Below are 20,835 nucleotides of genomic sequence, written 5' to 3' on the forward strand. Positions count from 1 at the left end.
TCTCTCTCTCTCTCTCTCTCTCTCTCTCTCTCTCTCTCTCTCTCTCTGTGTGTGTGTGTGTGTGTGTACAAGTATATATATGTATATACTTGTACACACACACACATATACACATATACACATGTAGGATCTGAAATCAACTTTAGATGCTAGTACATAAAAGCCAAAATGTCAACAACAGACTTGAGTGTTTGGGAAGCAGTAAAGCAAAGTGATGCTCCTCCTTAGGCATTACACTAGATTTTACCTTATTGATCTCAGAATTAACACATTAATATGGTACATCTAAAAGTGGGTCATATGCACCTACGGGACCCACTGAGCTTTCACATCTGTTTACAACTGGAAAATATACCAGTAAGCACCCAGCCTTATTGCAAGTAAGCATAGCCTTTGTCAGGATTCAATCTGTTCAATTAACCTATGCCACAGCCACCAGTGAATCCCAAGACTCTTGTAAATTATTTTCCCTGTTAGTATTCTAGGAGTAAACATACTCAGTGCTTACCACGTACATATAATGAAAAAGAAGACCACATGGAAGGGATTGTTTTCATTATTTATTACATTTATTCATTCAGTATGTGTATATGTGACTGTGTGTACATTGCCCTGGCATGTGTGTGGAGGTCATGTGACACTTGCAGTCAGTCTCTCCTATATGTCTATCCCAGGGCTCAAACTCAGGTGATCAGGCTTGACAGCAAGCACTCAATGAGCCATCCCAGGGAATTTTTAAAAAGACACATACAATTAGCTCCTCTCATTTGCCTGTTCATAATAAATATTGCCCATCAGTTATATAATTCAGTTAAGTAAAAGCTGGAAAATGACAAGAATAGGCTAGAATGACAGAGCTTTACAAGGGGAAGAGGGAAAGGAAGAATGCTATGAACTGATTTCTTTGTTTTGTCTCGTGTATCCCAGGCTGCCCTCAGAGTCACTGTATAGTTGAAGGTGAACTTGAACTCCTCATTTTCCAGCTTCCATGCCCCAAGTGCTTGGATCAAAGGTATGTCCCATCATAGACTGAACATGTCATAGAAAAAATTCACAGTGAATTCCTAATCCCAAATTTGAAAGAATTAGGATGAGAAACCTTAGGGAAATGATTCATTCAACACCACCAAGTCTTAGAAATGGGATTCATATACTTAGAAAAACACTGGAAAGACTTTGCTTTCTTACACTGTGCTTTCTACCATATGAAAACATAAGACAGGCAGTGGGCCCTCACCAGATCCAATCAACTGGCACCTTGATTTCAGTCTCAAACTTTTAACCCCTACAACTGTAATAAGCACATATCTGCTGAATAAGCTACCATCAATTCTATGGTGTTTTGGGTCTAGTAGTCTGAACTAAAATAGAGAAAATTAAAACTTCAAACATAGCACCCTGATACAAACAAGCCAGAGAAGCTTGACCACAAATCCATGGGACAATCTAATTCTGTTTCCACTAATCCCATCTGATCTTCCTTTGGAATCAAGCTGCCAAATATTTAATACCATGATGAAACCTTCAACTGAAACCCACAAGTATGGATGATAGTTCCATGTTTTTCTGGATGAAATGAAGTTAGGAAAGTCTATCCTTGTAATGATTAACCAAGTTCTATGTCCAAATGTCGACCCTCTAGTGCTCTTCCCATTTCTTCTTCTAGCTCCCAACTTCCTACTCTTAACTTCTGAGACAGAATGGTAAGTGACAGGCCTCCTGCCTCCTTGGTTTGTTGTGATATATATAGGGGTCACCATGGAACATGAAACACACAAAGGCCTCTAGCCAAGCTTTTAGATTTAATTGTACATTCATTTCTATAGTGAGGTAATCTATAGTAATTTGAGATGATCACATCTGTGTTAGAAACTTTCAAATCTGCATTTAAAGCAATCTAAAGGTAAGTATGGTAGTATATAGCAGTAAACCAAGCCCTTAGGAAACAGAGAGAGGAAGGTCAGGAGTTCAAAGTTATCCTTAGCTACACAGTGGGTTCAAGGCCAGCATGGGGCACATAAAACACTGGCTCCAAGACAAACAAACACACAATGAGGCATCTCAGTGGACAAAGGCGCTTGATGCCAGGCCTGACAACTTGTCTTTGACCCTTGATATCTACAAGGTAAAGGTAGAAAACTGATTCCAACTGGTTAGCTTCTTTTCTCCACATGTATGTCATAAAATGCATCCTGCTTTCTCCCAAAATTAACTAATAAAAAGCTTCCAAAAAATCTAATATCTAATTGCCTAGAAAATAGTTTCAATCAAAAGTTTAATATCTCATATAAAACAAAAAGCTATTTTCCCCTTAATATTACTTAATTAACTTCAGTTCTTACAAGCTCGCCTTATTTTTTCTTTCATCTCTTTTACGGAAACAGCGTTGGTGTTTGGTTAAAGATGGTGTAATATAGACCTTAAGCACAGTGCTAACAGGAAAGGGGCACTCAGAACAAATCACACAACTGCCAGCATGGGTGTGGGCTTCTCAAGGAATGGTCACCTCCTTCATGCTTATGAATCCCCCAGTGAACAAATACACAGTCGGCTCTACCCTCTGAGACGTCTTGGCAACTATCTCAGTAAGTCACTAGCATTTTCAATTAATAGCTTCAATTAATTTTTACTGCCTAGAAACATCCTGTTCTGCATATATATATATATATATATATATATATATATATATATTAGATGTACATGCTTTTTATCTGTATCCTCTTCCTGTTTCATATTCCTTTCCTTCTTTTTGAAATTCATTACTACCTTTCTTTGTAACTTATTATGAAAATCATGTGTTATTTTATCTTTCTTTCTCATTTTTTTGAAACAAAGTTTTGCTTTAGAGCCCTACATCTAGAACACTCAATGTAAGGCAGGTTGGATCCTAACTTGAGGCAACCCCCTGGCCTCAGCGCTGGAACCACAGGCCTGGGATATCAGAGCAAGCAAGGTTTGCTATTTGTCACAGAAATCTTTGAAGAATTATGGATGTAGAACACAATTTTCCTTTTAGAAAGTAGCACTATCATGTAGTACTCTGCAACTGCCATGCGATAAGGACAATGCTAGTACCTACCCAGGGACATTTACACCTAAGACCTGACACCTAAAGACTCTTGAGATTTTTGCAGTTTGTGTGCCCTGATAGAATAGTTAAATCTGTAACAGAAGCAGCTAAAAATCTGATCATTTATCTTAACAAGTTCATTTTTTTAGATTAAAAAGTAAATATACAAATAGTTTATAGATAATTTTGAGCACTTGCGATTTTAATTTTGCAGGGTAGGAGGGAGAAAGATCTCTTTTCGATGTAAAAAACACAGTGGGGGTCTACAAACCATTCTGGCACTATCCACCCACTTATATTAATACAAAGAATCAGCAGAAAGAGGGAGCAAGCAAGGGTGAGAGGAAATTCAATATATGAATGAATAAATATGATCTCAAAATTTTATGCACACAACAGCTCATTTTTAAGAGAAGTCTGCACCCCTTTTCTTCAGATTTATAGGAACCATGAACATACAGTTTTTCAGTCAGATATCTTAGTGTGGCTACCTTTGCAAATGGAACAAGGTCCTGTGCTGGACCTCTCTGCATGAATGACTTACCCACGGCATTATAGAGTGGCTCTCCAGTTAGCTTGTCCCAGACTACTGTGGTTTCCCTCTGGTTGCTGACACCAATGGCTTTAAAGCAGAAAGAAGGAAAAAAATTAAACATGTAGACTATTACTTTAGAATAAAAGGAACAACTAAATAATCTTTTAAACTTGCAATTTTTTGAGATAGACTCTCACTGTATGTACCCTAGAACTCTCTATGTAGTAGACAGACTGGTCTTAAATTAACAGAGACCCCACCACCTCTGTCTTTAGCATGCTATGAGTAAAAGGCATACGCTACCACAGAATCTTTCTACTTCACTATAAGCACACAATGACAATCCACATTGAGGAAAGGCCCCCAGATTATCTCAAGGGATGGAATAACTTCACGAGCTTACAGTGAGCATTTGGTTACTGTGTACTGAGCAGCAATAAACTCATTAATTTATTTAGCTCTTCTTATGTGAAATGTCCCTCCCTATGTGTATACATATGTGCATGTCTGCATTTTTAGAAAATAGCCACAGCCAGGTCTGATAGTAAGAATGGCTGCCTGTAATCCCAGTGTTTAGAAGGCTGAGTAAGGAAGGAGACCAGGAGTCAAGGTCAGTACATAAAGTTCAAGTGCTATATGAGGCACTTTCTCTGAAAACAAAACAAAAGAGGCCAGTAAGATGATGATTCAACAGGTAAAGGTGCTTGGCATGTGAGGCTGATGACTTGACTTTGATCCTTGGAATCCACTCAGACGAAAAAGAACTACAAAGACTCCACAAAGCTGTCCTCTGACCTTTGCCATGACATATACAATACCCCACCCCTATGACACACAACACACAGACAGATCATGTCTTTGAAAGCAAGAAAGGAAGGAAGGAAGGAAGGAAGGAAGGAAGGAAGGAAGGAAGGAAGGAAGGAAGGAAGGAAGGAAAGAATCTTAAGGAAACATTCAGAAGTACTTAGGCTCACAAAGCCAAATAGCTGGTGTTTAAATTGCAATCTTAAGTCTTCTTGTTTTGTCTTCTTAGATTTTATTTCATCTAAAGTGAGGAGACTAAAAGTCCCCACCTAAGAATAAGTCACTATACATTAAAGCAGATGTCTGGGAGATATGAAATACAGGTAAAGGTCACTCTGGTGGCTCTTATCAGAACACAGTGACCGTTGCAGACCATGAGTCTGAACTGAGTAGGATAAGAGAATTCCTTGGAATCTCAGAGTGGACACCAGCAGAAGCCTAGCAAAGGGTGGTGACAGTGAAATATTACAAAAGTAACACTTGTTTCAAAATGAAAACTTCACAATGTGGAACCACAGTGAATTCACAGCTAAGAGTCCATTTCCTCCTTGTTAAGTTCCCTGTAAATCACCTGGATGCTCTTTTTAGTCACAATCCAAGTCATATGTCTGTCATCCTGCAGTTTTTTAATTTGTTCCTCGGACTCATTGAGAATCTAATCTAGAGCTAGATCCATCGGATTCTTGGTCTAGGATTCCTCCCTGACCACTCCCTCTTTCTCCTGTATCTTACTTCTATTCCTTTGTGCCAAGTGAAACTAAACTGCTTTCTTTGCAGACAATCAAAGTCCAGAAAACTGTTTTTCAGTATTCTTTTTCAGCTACAGAGATTTTTATCACTGCACAACAGGCCTCATGCAACGCTTTCCAGTATTCTGACCTCTTGTTTTACACTAAAGTCCTATTTTTCTTTTAAATTACATTTATTTACATACATTTGGGAGGGATGCTCCTATGTGGAAGTCAAAGAAAACTTGCAGAAATCAGGTCTCACCTTCCGCCATGTGGGGACTGGAGATTGAACTTAGGTTGTAAGACACCTTTACCCACTGCAGGTATCTTTACCCACTGAGCCATCTCACCTGCCCACATCATTAATTGCTTCTGGTTTTTATTCTTTCTTTTCAGAAAACCACATTCAGGATTATTAATTCTCCACCATAGCTTACCTGCATCATTCAGATGCATATGAGTGTTACATGCACAAGATATACATTGCTTTCCCTCATGGGAATATATTTAGAGATATAATCATTCATATAGATAAAACCCAATGTATTGGTCTTATATCAATTGGGTCCAGACTTTACCTAATATTTTTAGGGGCTCTTTTCTCTCCGTTGACTGTTCATAAAAAATTAAACTGTTTAAAATCTAATAACCAAACCTAGCATGGTGAGGCATGAGTATGGTCCTGGCACATTTTGGAGGCTGGATAGGAGGTGGGTTATGGGTTTGAGGTTAATCTCAGTACATGGTAAGTTCCAGACGAGTCTGGACTACATAGCCAGATCTTATCATCTATCTCAAAGACAAACAAACAAAAAACACACATTCATAAGTGAACAAAAAGTCATAACAATTAAGAAAATATATTTAGAAAAGGGTTTTGCAAATACTTAAAGTCTCAGTAATGATTATCTAGGCCATATTGTGGATGATGTGAATCCTTTCAAAGTAAATGGATGGGAATATGGCTGAGTGCTTAAGTATGGGCCCTGTTTAGAATATCCAGCACTGAAATAGGTAAATAATGCTCCATTTTTATTATCGTAACACATTTTGGAATAAAAGCTGTAAATACACAAAAAAATAAAAAATCTTTACAAAGAAAGCCTTCTTGCTACTACAAACACTATGTGGGAAGATGCATTAAGCCCTTCACACTGAGCATGGTGATATACCTATAATCCCAGCACTTAAGAAGCTGAGGTGGGGGTGGGGGCCTCACAGAAACTAAACCACTGGCCAAAGAGCATGCAGGGACTGAACCTAGTCTCCCTACATATGTGAAACAGATGTGTAGCTTGGTCTTCATGTGAGTCCCCCAACAATTGGAGCAGTGGCTGTCTCTGACTCTGGTGCCTGCCAATGGATTCCCTTCCCCTACCTGGACCTCCTGGTTGAACCTCAGTGGAAGGGGATGTGCCTAGTTCTGCTGGGACTAGATTTCCCAGGATGGGGTGGTACCCAAGGATGGGGAAAAGGGAAGGGTTAGTGGGGGAGGGACTTATAAGGGCAGGACTGGGAGGAGATGAAGGAGGAGGCAACAAATGGAATGTAAAGTGAATAAATAAATTATTGAAAAAAGAAGCTGAGGCAGAAGGATGGAGTTTGTGAGTTCAAAGCCAGCTAAATAGCTGGTCATAGTCACAAAGACAAAAAGAAAAAAACACTTCTCGACCTTTATTTTTTTATGGTGAGGGTATCTGAAAAAGGGTCTCAATTCAGTAGACCACTCTGCCTTTAAACTTAGCAACAATCCTCCTGCCTAAGTCTCCCAGATGCTGAGAATATAGATATACATGACCACACCCAGCTTTGAAGTCAATACTTTTTGACAGATGAAGACAACTAAAATGAACGAATCAGAAATTTGTGAAAGTTATAACCAGATATGATGAACTGTTAATGATCACCAAGTGAAATGACATGGTCTTGCTCTCAGCTGACAAAGCTGATTTGCTTGTTGCATAGAAAATATAAAGGAAATGCTTTGTGAGATTATCATCAATGTGGCCCAGGGAAAATGATTTGAGAGTTTTAAGAGTGGTATTTAATGCCTTCCGCTAATAAACAGCCACATATCCTAAGTCCTCTTACCCCAGTGCAGCTAAAGGAAGTTGGTCTAGGTGATTGCTTGTCCTTTACAGCTTTTACAGTATTGTCACCTAGAATTCTACATAGGAAAGCAAAAGCTTGCCTCATTCTGATGACAATTCAGTAAATTATCAGGGGAAAGCAGTAGCATGACTGAACTGGTATAGCAAGCATTATGAGATGTTTTCACCCTTGGCTACAGGCTGTTGCTTGCAGAAGGAATCATTTGGATTGGTATGACTTTTATATTGGACAAATGGGTATGTCAAAAAGATAGTTGTTATAATCTCAGCTCTTGGGAGGAAGAGGAAAATGGGTCTCTTTGTGTCTGAGCTAGTCTGGTCTCCATAGAGAGATCCAAGACAGCACATGGATTAGGAGGAAAAGAAGAAAAAGATAGATACATGTTTAAGTCTTACAGGCCAGTTACTGGAAGGGTGAGACAAATCCCTTGGTGAAGAACTCTGCGTCATTTTCACATACAACACATAACCCAAGACAGACTGGTATACCAATGGTTCAGAAGGCCACCATATTGCATCCCACTTATCTGTCACGAAGGCAGAACAATGTCAATGCCAAAACCAACGTTACTCTGGACTCTACATTAAACATCCAAGCTGGTTTTATGCCTCTGAGGCAATGTGACTCTTGACAACTGAGCAACTGAGCACTACTGAGTACCTGTTAATTGTTTATACAGTTTCAGACTGGAAGAATATCTCCAAGAAAGAAGAGCAACCATTTTGATGTATAACTCACATCAATTTGATGACTGCACTTCTAATTAGTTGTAAGAATAGCTGGCTGTTGTGGTATATGCCTTTAATACCAGCAAAGAAAGGCAGAAACAGAGCTCTCCTTCTCCAGCACCATGTCTGGCTGTGTGCTGCCATGCTTCCTGCCATGACAAAAATGAACTAAATCTCTGAACTTGTAAGCAAGTCCAAATTAAATGCTTTCCTTTATAGGAGTTGCTGTGGTCGTGGTGTCTCTTCACAACAATAGAAACCCTATCTAAAACAGACCTAGTCTAAAAAAAAAACCGAAAAACTAACACAAAAATCAATAGTAACAACAAAAACAACCAAATAAAGAGAAAATAAAATTAGGAAAAAGTCTTAGAAGTATCGTAAGTCTTAGACCCAAGATGATATCAAAACAATCAAAACATGTAGGAGCCCACATGCAAGTACGCAAACAAGCACATGTGCACGCACATACACATACACACACACACACACATACACACACGGATGGTGATGGTGGTTCTTTCTATGGATGGTCAAACTACCTAACCAAATAAGTAAATAAATGATTTAATTTTTTTAAAAAAGTGGGGAAAGTGGTACATGCCTGTAACAAATTTCAAGCTGGAAAGGTCTATTTAGTGACTCCTTGTTTAAAAAAATATATATCAAACACACAAATTGCAAAAACATAGTACGAGCTATAAGAGACAAGGGACAGCAATAACCATGTGTAGTTTGCACACTACACAATGTTCTAGCAGCCTTGGATATCAAGTAACTTTGTCTCCCTATATAAGTAATAAAAAGTAATTCATAGGGAGATTTACAACAAATTCATACTTTCAGGAAATGATTTCATAGAAATTCTGTATGTAAAGTATTTGGACTTCAAACACTATTCCTCCAAATTATTCTTCCCTCTAGTGTTTCTCCTGTAAATAAAAGCTGTCTGTTCATTCCTGTCTGCAGAGTAGCAACACATATCCAGACACAACAAAAGAAAACAGAAACTACAAGAAGCTGAAGCATCACCTTTGACTCACATCTTCCCCTTGCCTGACTACTCACTACTCTCTACACTACCATTATAGCCAACCAAGCAACAAGTACTGGTCCTTTCTCCTTGCTTCCATTTCACCACCTGTCAGTCAAGACACCATATCCTCTCAACAGTTTGACAGAAGACTCACACTTGTCTCCCTGTGTCTAACAAATGTTAGGCCATCAGAATCTGCTTTTGACACACCAGGTATAGAGCTGTCTCTAAATTGTGAGTTATGACCTGTCCATTCTGACACTAAAACTAACACTCAAAGTCCTAAATATGGTTGACAAGTCTCCCTTGATCTCTCCAATCTCAGTTCTATGAAACTCCTTACCTACCCACTCTGGCCTCTCAACTTGTTTATACTGTGTGTGTAACATTGTGGTCTTCTTTGTGAGTCTAGACTGTCAATTTATAGTCCCACCTTGAGATCTTTGCATGAGATGTTTATTTTATATTGTCAGAGAATAAATTTAATTAATAAAAAGATTAAAACTCAATAGTTAAGAAGACAAAGTCAAATGCTACTAAATATTATAAAAATAAATAAGGAAAGAGTACATGAAACCAAATAAAGAAAAGCAAAATAAAAATAGGAATGGAAACAATTGTCCAACAATGACAAAAGGCATATGCAAAATTAGAGAAATGTAAAAAAGGGAATAAAACTGTGTTAGTTAAAGTTGTAGGAAAGTGAAATTCCATAAGAAATTGTAAGAATGAAAAGGAGAACCACAGATCTCCTCCATTGTGATGTTTCAATGTCCCTCAAGTGACACCTGAGCTCCAGCATCTCCTTATCAGATTTGAATTCATTATCTATTCTACTGAATTGAACAGTTTTAGAGCATTACTATAAAGAAATTCAAGGGAAACGAAAACAAAGAATGACTAAAACCCAATATGAATTTCTAATTTCTAAACAGGAGATACATTGACTAATTTTTTAATTTTACATTTTTTATTTTATTGCTTTTTAAATTATTCTTTCTCTCATATAGTATATCTTGATTACAGTTTCTCCTCTCTCTTCTCCCCCAGTTCCTCCTCCACATTTCCCCGAGATCCACTCCTCCTCCTTTTGCTTCAGAAAAGGGCAGGCCTCCCAGGGACATCAACCAAACATGGCAGCTTGGGATATTTATTTGTTTATTTGTTCTTCAAATATTTTTCTCCAGGCACATGCCTGACCCCTCAAGTCCCTTGAAATCTCAACAAAACAAAACAAAACAAAACAAAACAAAAACAAAAAATCAGCTCCTCAGAGAAGAGAAGCCCTCCCGTGGCCACCTCCTGTGTCTAAGTCACATAGGTACACTCTATCATATCTTTTATTTTTTAATTTTCCACATGGCATTTGTTAGTATGTAAGATTAACTTGTATAGTCTTCTTTTATTATTCCTCATGTGCATCAGAATAAAATGTCAGAGCGAACAGGGACTGAATCTTGGTTATTGTTTTACCCACAAATTTTCACCAAAAAAGCCTTGTTGCGCATAAGGACTCCATTATAAGCTGAAAGAATAAATTCATGAATGGGATTGGCAGAGCTGGACTATATGGGGAAAATACTCGATCAAAATACCTTTGATGTTGGAAATATCAATATTGAGCTGTCCAAGTTTCTCACACGTTTTCTCTATACACTCATAAACGGACTGCAGGATTTCTTTCGGGTCTTGCTCTACCCATCTTTGGAACAAAAGGATAAATGTGTTAGTTTCCAAGAATACAATACAAACCTAACAAGTTTCCATAAATACATAACTTACTAGGTGTGCCTAGCACATAAGTGAGAAAATTAGGGCAAGCAAAGCATATCTGTATTCTACATTCTAAATGAATGGAGAAAACACCTATTTTCCATACATTTTTCTTATTCCTCACAAGCTAATAATAATCCATCCTTCTAAGGATGATCATTGATCAAATCCCAGCACTTGAGAGGCTAAGGCAGGATGACTGTCTTAGGTTGGTCTGTAGATTGATACTATCTTGGTTTCAAAAGTCAAAATCAAAAGTAAAACACAACCAATTCATAAAAAAGTAATCATTTCAGCACAGCTAGTATCAGAAACACAGAAAGAAACCACTTCAGACTTAATGCAGAGTTTCTGATAGTTAATATTCCTTTGTTGTATTACAGGTTTTGTGTGTGTGTTACACTACTTAAACTTTGCTTTCTGTCAATGAATCCCTATGCTACTCATTGTTCCGCTATTTTTGCTGAAATACTACATTATAGCTTCATTTCTTAACTACTTCCATTCTCGCAGGTCTTCTCCAGAAGGTATCTGGCTAAGTTACTATACCAATCCACAGCATACATGGGGTGAGATAAACCAATAAATGTGATATGTCTTTACATATTAAATTAAGAAACATACCCTTCTCTTGGGAATTCCTGTTTTATTTCTACTTGATGATGACTAAGAAGTTCAGCTGTTTTTGAATTGAAAACCTGAAAAACACATCAGTATAAAAATGCAAGTTGGTATCAAATTTGTTTAAAGTTACAGAGCAAATGAAGCTCTTATTAACATATAGAAAAGACTGAGTCAGATGCAATGATGACCAATGATGTTTGGCTTATTCTTCAGACAGAATCACGAAACATTACAATGTCAGTGTCTGTAGAGATGATTCAGTGGTTAAGAGCACTTGCTATTCTCCAAAAGATCCAAGTTCAATTTCCAGAAGCCACTTCATCTGGCTTATAACTCCAAACAAATACATACACACACACACAAACACACACACACACACCCACACACACACACACACACAGAGAGAGAGAGAGAGAGAGAGAGAGAGAGAGAGAGAGAGAGAGAGAGAGCATGCATATATATGTATTAAAATGTATCTTAAAAACTGCAATATTACACACTAGAAATAACTTCTCATAACTAGGGTTGATGGGGACTCACATCTGAGGGCTCAGGAGGCTTGGGCAGAAGAATCCATACTTTGAGGCTAACCTGAGTTACAATGTGACACTCTGTCGACAAGAACTATGGACAATTTCTCAAAAAAAAAAAAAACTGTGGAGAGATGGCTCCACTGTTTAGAGCACTGACTGTTCTTTGAGAGGATCCTGGGTTCCATTTGCAGCACCCACAACCCTCTGTTACGCCAGTTCCAGATTGGACACCTCTAGCCTCCGTGGACATCAGGCATGCATGTGCTGCACAGATATATGTACAGGCAAAACACTCAAACACATAAAATAAAAATACATTAAAAAAAAACAAGTGAAAGAATTTCTCATAAATGGAAACTTGGTCATGGCTGGGAATGGTATAGGCTCAGAAGGGAACCAACTACTACCATTTTGTTAAATGGACATGTTATTAAACTGCCTTCTAAATATCCCTCCAAGACTCAGGGAACATCAAAGAGGGGATGAAGAAAATGCAAGAGCTAGAGGATGAGTAGCTATGGAACAAAGTGTCTTCTGGACATGACATGGTTGTCGCCCTCATAAACTCACTGAGGCTGTGTTTCCCTGCACAGGGCCTACACAAGATTCACTCTGTCAGCATTTCATCATAGATAGAGGCTCGGGGGCATCACCCTCCCTGACACACTTTTAGCATTACCACTCTAATTAAAGTCAGTAGGTCACAGATACAATAAAAAGCAACCTACAAGCAGGTCTTCTTGGGCAGAAGGGTTTCAGCAGCAAATGGAGGAAGAGATGAGTGAAGACAACTAAATTCACTGTCCCCATGATTGAATGTGTTAAAGAATAAATAAGAAAACAAAAGAATTTCTCCTAAGAAAAGGAAATGTAATAAAGCATTTTTTAAATGAGGAAATTGCTACCAAGAGTGATGGTATATACTTGTAACCTCAGCATTCTGGAGACTGAAGCAGGAGGGTTGCCATGATTTGAGGCCAGCCTGAGCTACATACCAAAGCTGAGTCAAAAAAAAAAAAACAGCTCTTTATCTCTAAATAAACCTAAATTGTTCTCTACAAAATGGAAATTAATATAAATAGCATGGGCTTCCTTGAGAATAAAAATCAACAATAATAAGAAAATTGGTATATCCTCATTCCTCTTGGATGAGAAGAAAGGAAGATACTCATGCAGGATGTTTTGCAGGGAGATGTAGTGGTACCTTTATTGAGCTCTTAGAACAGGAAAATGGAACCCTGTCAGACAGAAGAGAAATGGCTAACTGGAGGCCCCACATATCTAGGCACTCTCTATGATCATGTCATAAACTTCAGACCCTTGATAAAAAACATTAAAGCTGGGAGATGAAAGTCAATGAAAATATATATATATAATTTCACATAATTTCAATGAAATAAAGCAACACTTTTAAAAATTTAGCAACATTCCTTGTTAGACCTTGTTTCCACCAGTTAGTACCCTGGTGCTTGAGTAGTACCCTGGTGCTTGAGTATCAATTTTCTTATGATTTCAGGAGAAGAATGCATAACTTAACTAAAATGTACTCTCCAAATCACTGTAATTACAGCATAAAAGTCATTTCTAATCAGTTCCTCGAGTAGTGCCATGCCTCAGTTTCCTATGGGAGAAAATTATCTGCTCAGTACAGACTACAAAAAGCAACAGTAAAATGAGAACACTCCCTCTGACCAGTTGTTTTCTTCCCTTGTCATAACGTCACCCGTTTTTCTGGAGAAGTGATAAACATAAAGCAAAAAGGCAAATTCTAAAGTTCTTCAAGGAGATAAAATATCTTATAAATCAAAGGTTAACTCAATATCATAAAAAACCCTGACAGAACCCAGCTTATGATTTACAACTCAGTATTAAAGTTGTGTGACTAGGATGTAGGCTCAATTAGCTGTAATTTATTTATCGACATATCCCCAGGACACAGAATGGTACCTTGCACATTTGTTGAAGATTTGAAAAAAAAATGTTCTATTACAAGTACTTACTGGAAGACAAATTATCAGATAAGACTAGCCAAGGTAGGTTTGGTGGCTCACATATGTAGTCTAATAAACTGGGAGGCGGAGCCAGGAGACATGCTAGAGTTTGAGACTAGCTTGATCTTAGATATCTGCATATTGAGTTACAGGTCAGCCAGGAGAACACTGTAAATAAACAAACATCTAAAACAAACAAAAAGTGGGAAGAGATGGATAAAATGAGAATGTAGAGTGCTAGAGAGGTGTAGTTCAGGAGTAAGAATGTTTGCCAAGCGTGTACTGGAAGGCCTTGGGCTTGAAATCCAGAACTGCATAAAATTAGATGTAGTGGTATATACCTATAAACCTATAATTCCAGCACTTAGGAGCTATTGGCAGAAAGATCAAGAGTTCAAGCCCAAGCTGGGCTACATGAGACCCTGTCTGAATAAATAAATAGTCAACCATGATGATACATTCCTTCGATTCCAGCAGATGGGAGGCTGAAGCAGGCAAACCTCTTTGACTTTAAAATCAGCCTGGTCTACATAGCAAGTACCAAGCATAGCAAGGGAGATGTTGTTTCAAAGTAAATAAGAAACAAACAAATAGAAATAGCAGGAGCTTGTTATGGGGACTTATACCTGTAATCTCAGAACTGGGGAGGCAAAAACAGGAGGACTCCTCCCAAATGTGAAGTTAGCTTCAGCTATATGGTAGGTTCCAGGCCAGTCTAGGCTACAGTGTGGGAATCTTTCTAGAGATTGGAGGAAACTGGGAAGATAGCACAATAAGAGCATCTTTCTAAAAAAAAATAGTAGGGAGAATGTCTGGGGAGACGAAAAGGTGTGTGTTTGATGTGCAAATATGAGAACCTCAGAATTACCAGCACTCACATTAAAAACCAAGCATGAGTTTATGTGCCTGTAACCCCAGCATTGGGTGGTAAAGACAAGGAGCTCACTGGCTAGCCAGCCCAGATAAAACGGCAAACTTCCATACAGTGACTTTGCCTTAAAGGAATAAGCTAGAAATTGAAAGGGCAAGATACATATTGCATGTGCATGTGCATACATGGACATATGCACCCATACACTCACATGCATCCAATGTATCCACCACGCACATGCAAAAAGAAATGAAGATATTCCTTTTCAAAGTCCAGCATGGTCATATTGGTTGTTATAGTTTATTTTTTCCAAGTTGACTTCAGAAGCCTTTACCAAGTCTGCCACCAGTTAATACCAGCACTTGAAAGTGTGAGCAGGATTGTGAGTTTCAGATCAGCATGGGCTCCAGGAGACTCTGTCTGAGAAAAAAACAACCAAAACCAAAAAGCACAATGAGGTGGTTAGAATAAGAAGACATGCTTGAGAACCTGTGGCCTAGCATTTTCAGACAGTGCTTATTGCTTCTCTAGGCCTTTTCAGGAGCTGGGAAAGAGAGACGAAAACTTCCAGATGGTCCTGGAAACTAAATTTACATTCTGACTTCAGCTTCCAGAATCCGGTTCTTTAAAAAATGAAGCTAACAATATAGTTTGAAGATGAAAACTAAACACATTACCACTTAGAATCAGTGGCTCTAATATACAATACTCATATTTACCTGGTGAGAGTCAGGAGATCAGATAGAACTGACAAATTGCTAAGGATCACCTTTCTCAACACCAATTCAGTGTGTTTTCTGTCAACATGACATAAGCCAGAAGCATCAGGGAGGTGGGATCCTCAATTAATCCTTGCCTCCATAAGATCAGGCTTTCCAGCAAGGCAAGGATGTAGGGCTTTTTCTTAATTAGTGATTGATGAGAGATGGCCCAGTCCATTGAGGGGAGGGTCATCCCTGGGCTGGTGGTCCCAGGTTCTATAATAAAATAGGCTAAGCAAGTCAAGATGAGCAAGCCAGTAAGCAGTATACCTCCATGGCCTCTGTATCAGCTCCTGCCTCCAGGTTCCTGTCCTGCTTGAGTTCCTGTTCTGACTTCCTCCAACAGCAATGGGGAAGTGGAAGCTGAATAAATCCTTTCTTGCCCAAATTGCTTTGGTCAGATGTTTAATCACAGCAAACACAGTGCTTTCCTACTTTGATATCATACTACCAAAATTATTACTTTTAATTACCTACTCCATAGTAGTGATACAGAGAAATCTTTCCACAATACAACTTCTAGGCATATGAAGAGAAAAAGATATGTTGTATGCAGACATGTGGGAGTCAGGTAGAGGTTCCAGAAGAGGTAAATTCTGGTTGAACAGAAATGGGTTATGTGAGGCAGGAAATACATGTGTGCAGGATGTATAGGTGGGCGAGAGTACACAATGACCTCTACTGCTATGATGGCCATAGAAGTGGGCAAGGGTGGGCCCAGGAAAGCCACAGTATTGCACCTGTGGTAATAACAAGTATGGCACATGGAGGATTCCATCAGGAGAGCAGCAACAGTTGGGACTAGGAGACTTGTAACAAGGAAAGAAGAAGCATTCAGAGACCACATGACATGTGGCAGCCTAGCATGTGGAGACAGTGTTATGAGACAAAAGAGAAGGCAGGTACAGAATGGGAAAGAAAATGGAGGATCATATCTGTAATCCTAGCACTTGGACGCCTGGAGCAGGATTCTTGGGAATTTGAGACCAGCCTGGGTTATAGGCAGCCTGAAACTACAAGGCTCTGTCTAAATAAATAAATAAATAAATAAATAAATAAATAAATAAATAAAATCACTATAGACAATGTTCACTTGGGGTGTTGCTGTCTAGAGTAAAAGGATGCCCAGAAGTCAGTTGTTTCTATTTCAGGTCATCTAAAGAAATATCTATTACCAGAACTTCATGTGGGCCAGAGAACCATCAAGAACTTTGTTTGCCATAATTCAGAGGCAAAAAAAGGACAGGGCTTGGAGGCACAAAATGCTTCTTGGGGAGGTGAAGTCCCAGCCCTGCCCACATCAGTTGTTTGCTTTTCATTTATTTCTGAGCCTCATGAATTTCCCATCTGTGAAAAGACCAAATAGCTGTTCACAGTAGTGCATGTTTGCAATCCTAACACAGTGAGTATGAGAACTTTACGCCAACCTAAGGTTGGCTATGCAGTAAGATACCTTGTTTTTTAAAAAACAGACCAAAACAGTCTGAATAAAAATAACCTAAAAGCTAGGCATGGTGGCACATGACTTTGATCATAGCAGAGGCAGGTGGATCTCTGTGAATTCAAGGTCAGCCTGGTCTACAAAGCAAGTCCAGGACAGCAAGAGCTACTTAGAGAAGCCCTGTCTTGAAAAAAAAGAAACAAACAAATAATAATAACAATAATAATAATGAGATACTACTAATAATAGCAGTAGTAATAGTAATAATAATAATAATAATAGCCTAGAGATGGAGAATTATATATGTAATCCCAGCACTTGGGAGGCTAGACCAGCACTCTTGTGAATTTGAGTTCAGCTTGGGTTAAATACTGAGTTCCAGGTCAGCTTGAGACTGAGACTCTGTCTCAACAAATAAAAACCAAAAATGAAATAATCATACATGGTGGCTTGTATCTATAATCTCAGAATTTGGGAAGTGGAGGAAGGAGGACTAGGAGTTCAAGGTCATTCTGTATCTGAGGCTATACTGAGCTAAATGAGATTCTGTTCCAAAATACAAACAGATAAATCATTTACCTCTTCACATTTTGTCTCAATTCCAGATTTTGTCTGTGGATGCTATGGATATAACACAGTAGTAAAACATTTGCTTGGATCCTGATTTAGATTTCCAGTGTCAAAATGATAAGGGGATGGGGCTAGAGAGATAGCTCAGTGGTTAAGGACACTGATGCACTTCCAGAAGACCTGAGTTTTGTATCTAACACCCATATGGTAACTTACAAGCCTAACTCCAGTTCTAGAAGATCTAAAGTCCTCTTCTAGTCTAATTGGGCACCACATACATGCAGGCCATATACCCATACACATAATTTTTTTTAAGTAAAAGTAAAAAAGAGAGCAAGAAAAAAATTAATATATGGGCTGGAGATACAGCATAGGTGATAGAATGTTTGTTAAGAATGAACAAAGCCCCGAATTTGATGTTCCACACAATGAACCAGGAATGCTAGTACATAAACTCTGCATGCAGCCAATAAAGACAGGAGGATCATCATCAGCTATAGAATAAGTTCAAGTCTAGTCTGAACTACATGAGTCATCATATACATAAAAATAAAAGTTAACGTAGGAGGGACTTTGGCATGGTGCAGATATAGTATATATCCAATTGCTGTTTCCAGGACTACAGTTGTTTCTCCCTCCTCCTTCTACCCTTTTACTCTCATTACTGTGTTACCTAGAAATGATATTAGCAAAATTAGATATCACAAGATCTGAGCTGGGCAATGTGGCAAACACTTGGAACCCTAACACTTGGGAGGTAAGAGGCAGGAAGATCTGGAGTTCAAAGACAGCCTTGGCTATGTGGCAAATTTAAAGGTTTGGGCTACATGAGATTCTGCCTTCAAACAAACAAACAAACAAACACACACAAACAAAAACAAAACAAAAAACCCTTTAAAATGTCAGATCTCTATTTCACCTCTACAACTAAATTACTATTCAATTTCAGAGATAGTAAGAACTGCAGAATCAAAATCATTATTTTAAAAGTTTTACAATGATCTGCTGAAACATATTGATGTATATATTTCCTGACATGTGAAAGAGTCATAGAAAGAGGTCATGTTCACTTTCCTAAGTGTCCTGCAGGGTTTGCCTCCAGTATCCTGCAACAAATTTAGCCACACCATCATAAACATGCATATTCCTTTTCCTACCCACACAATCCTACCACATCCTACTCTTTTATGGTACACTAAAATTTACTATGTGATAAGACATTATTCAGAAATGTAGGCGGGGTGTGGTGGCACATGACTCTAAACCTACTATTTAGATTTGGAGGCAGGAAGATTAGCAGCTTGAGGTTGTTCGTCTTCAGCTACATGGCCAGTTTGAGGCCAGCCTGCACCACCTTATGTCAAAAATCAAAAACAAAATTGGAAAAAGAAAACCATTTTACACAAACTTGGATGTCCAAATATAAAAATACTAGCCACAAATGTATTACACTGCAAAACTGACCCGAAAAGGATTAATGGCCTAATACCACAGAAGAGAACATAGAAATTATATTTTTTTCTTTCTTTTCTTTTTTCTTTTATTTTCTTAGACAAGATCTTGCTGCATAGCCTAAGCCAGCCTCTAATTTGCAATCCTTTTGCCTTAGTATCATAAGATTACAGACATGCATTATCACACCATTTCCTAACAATGAGATTGCAAGGACCAGTGAGAAAAATCATCAGGTACAGGCATTGGCTACCAAGGCAGAAGATTTGAGTTCAAGTCCTAGAACTTGCATGATTGAAGAATCAACTCTGGCAAATTGTCCTCTGACCTACACACACATACACATGCACACATGCACACAGACACACAGACACACAGACACACACACACACACATACACACACACACACACGCACACATAGAGATACACCTTTGCCAAATAAAATGCAATTTAAAAATATTTTGAATGAAATCAGGGCTTTTTATTCACATGGGATAATTTCAGTATCAAGTGATCTGACACACTTTTCTTCATTCCTTCCTCCCTCTCTTCCTTCCTTCCTTCCTTTTTTCCTTCCTTCCTTCCTTCCTTCCTTCCTTCCTTCCTTCCTTCCTTCTATAGGACTCACACAGACACATATTTACAGATACATGCATACAAAAATAAATCAAATTCTTAAAAAAAAAACATGGACTGGATAAATGGCCCCACTTATTTTTCTAGAAGAACCAGATTCAAATCCCAGTAACCACATTGCAACAACTATCTGTAACTCCAGTTCCATGGGATCTGAGGCCCTCTTCTGGTCTCTGAACTGCATCAGGCATCCATGTAGCACAGGCAAAACACCTATACATGTAAAACAAAAATAAAATAATTTTTTAAAGGCAAAATTTTGCTGGTATGATGGTTGAAGGGCAAAGGTGCTTGTTGCCAGGCCTGATGACCTGAGTTCAATCTTCAAGACCTACATGGTTAAATGACAGAATAAGTTCCTGGAAGTGCAGGTTTTTGCAAGTACACACATCAACACACATAGACAAACACACACACATATAACACACACACATTATTTAATAAAAAGTTTTAATGAAATAGTAGGCTAGGTGTGATGGTACACATCTGTAAGCCCAGTACATGGGACGTGGAGACAGGAGGATCAGGAGTTATCCGTGGCTACATACTGAGTTTTAAGGCCAGCCTGGGTTATGTAAGTTCATCTGAAATGAGTTTGTAAAGCAAGGCATGTAGCTCAGCTGTATAGCTCCTGTTTAGCATTTACAAGACCCTATGCTTGGTCCCTAGTACCACAAAATATTTTATTTCGAGACATGCTGACATCTAATAGCTACTGGCCAAATTTTACATTTCCCAAGTTTTTTATTCAGCCAACACATCTCAGTCCCAAGATGCTTATGTTGACTCATGCGCTTGCTCATAAAGAGTAAGTAACTATTGCGTGCCTTTAGGGAAGTATAGAATTGAAAGCTCCTAAAAGCTGGGCATGGTGGTTCATTCCTGTAATCTCAGCACTTAAGAAGGTAAAGCAGGAAGATAGTCAGTTATGTGCTTGAGGCTAGTCTAGGTTACGTTGAGTTCCAGGCAAACCTCCAGTGGTAGGACTGGCTCAAAACAAACAAACAAACAAATAAACAAACAAACCAAAAACATATGTATTGAATAAGAAAGGAGAAAGAAAAAAGGAAGGAAGAAAGGAAGGAAGGAAGAAAAGAAGGGAAAGAAGGAAAGAAAACGAAAGAAAGAAAGAAAGAAAGAAAGAAAGAAAGAAAGAAAGAAAGAAA

General features: G+C 38.5%; 1 protein-coding gene across 5 annotated transcripts in view; it reads right to left on the reverse strand.

Moving 5' to 3' along the window:
- The window catches only part of Gk (glycerol kinase), a 71,542-nt gene that overhangs the window by 44,618 nt on the left and 6,089 nt on the right, over nt 1-20,835 (reverse strand). For all 5 annotated transcript variants that reach the window (XM_028765038.1, XM_028765036.1, XM_028765037.1 and 2 more), the window contains exons 2-4: nt 11,414-11,487; nt 10,612-10,718; nt 3,615-3,692 (exon numbers count right to left, since the gene is read on the reverse strand). In XM_028765038.1, the coding sequence (XP_028620871.1) occupies nt 3,615-3,692; nt 10,612-10,718; nt 11,414-11,487 (259 nt within the window). The remainder of the gene's footprint in view (nt 1-3,614; nt 3,693-10,611; nt 10,719-11,413; nt 11,488-20,835) is intronic.

This window comes from Grammomys surdaster, unplaced genomic scaffold, assembly GCF_004785775.1.
Source record: "Grammomys surdaster isolate TR1022 unplaced genomic scaffold, NIH_TR_1.0 148, whole genome shotgun sequence".
Classification (NCBI taxonomy): Eukaryota; Metazoa; Chordata; class Mammalia; order Rodentia; family Muridae; genus Grammomys; species Grammomys surdaster.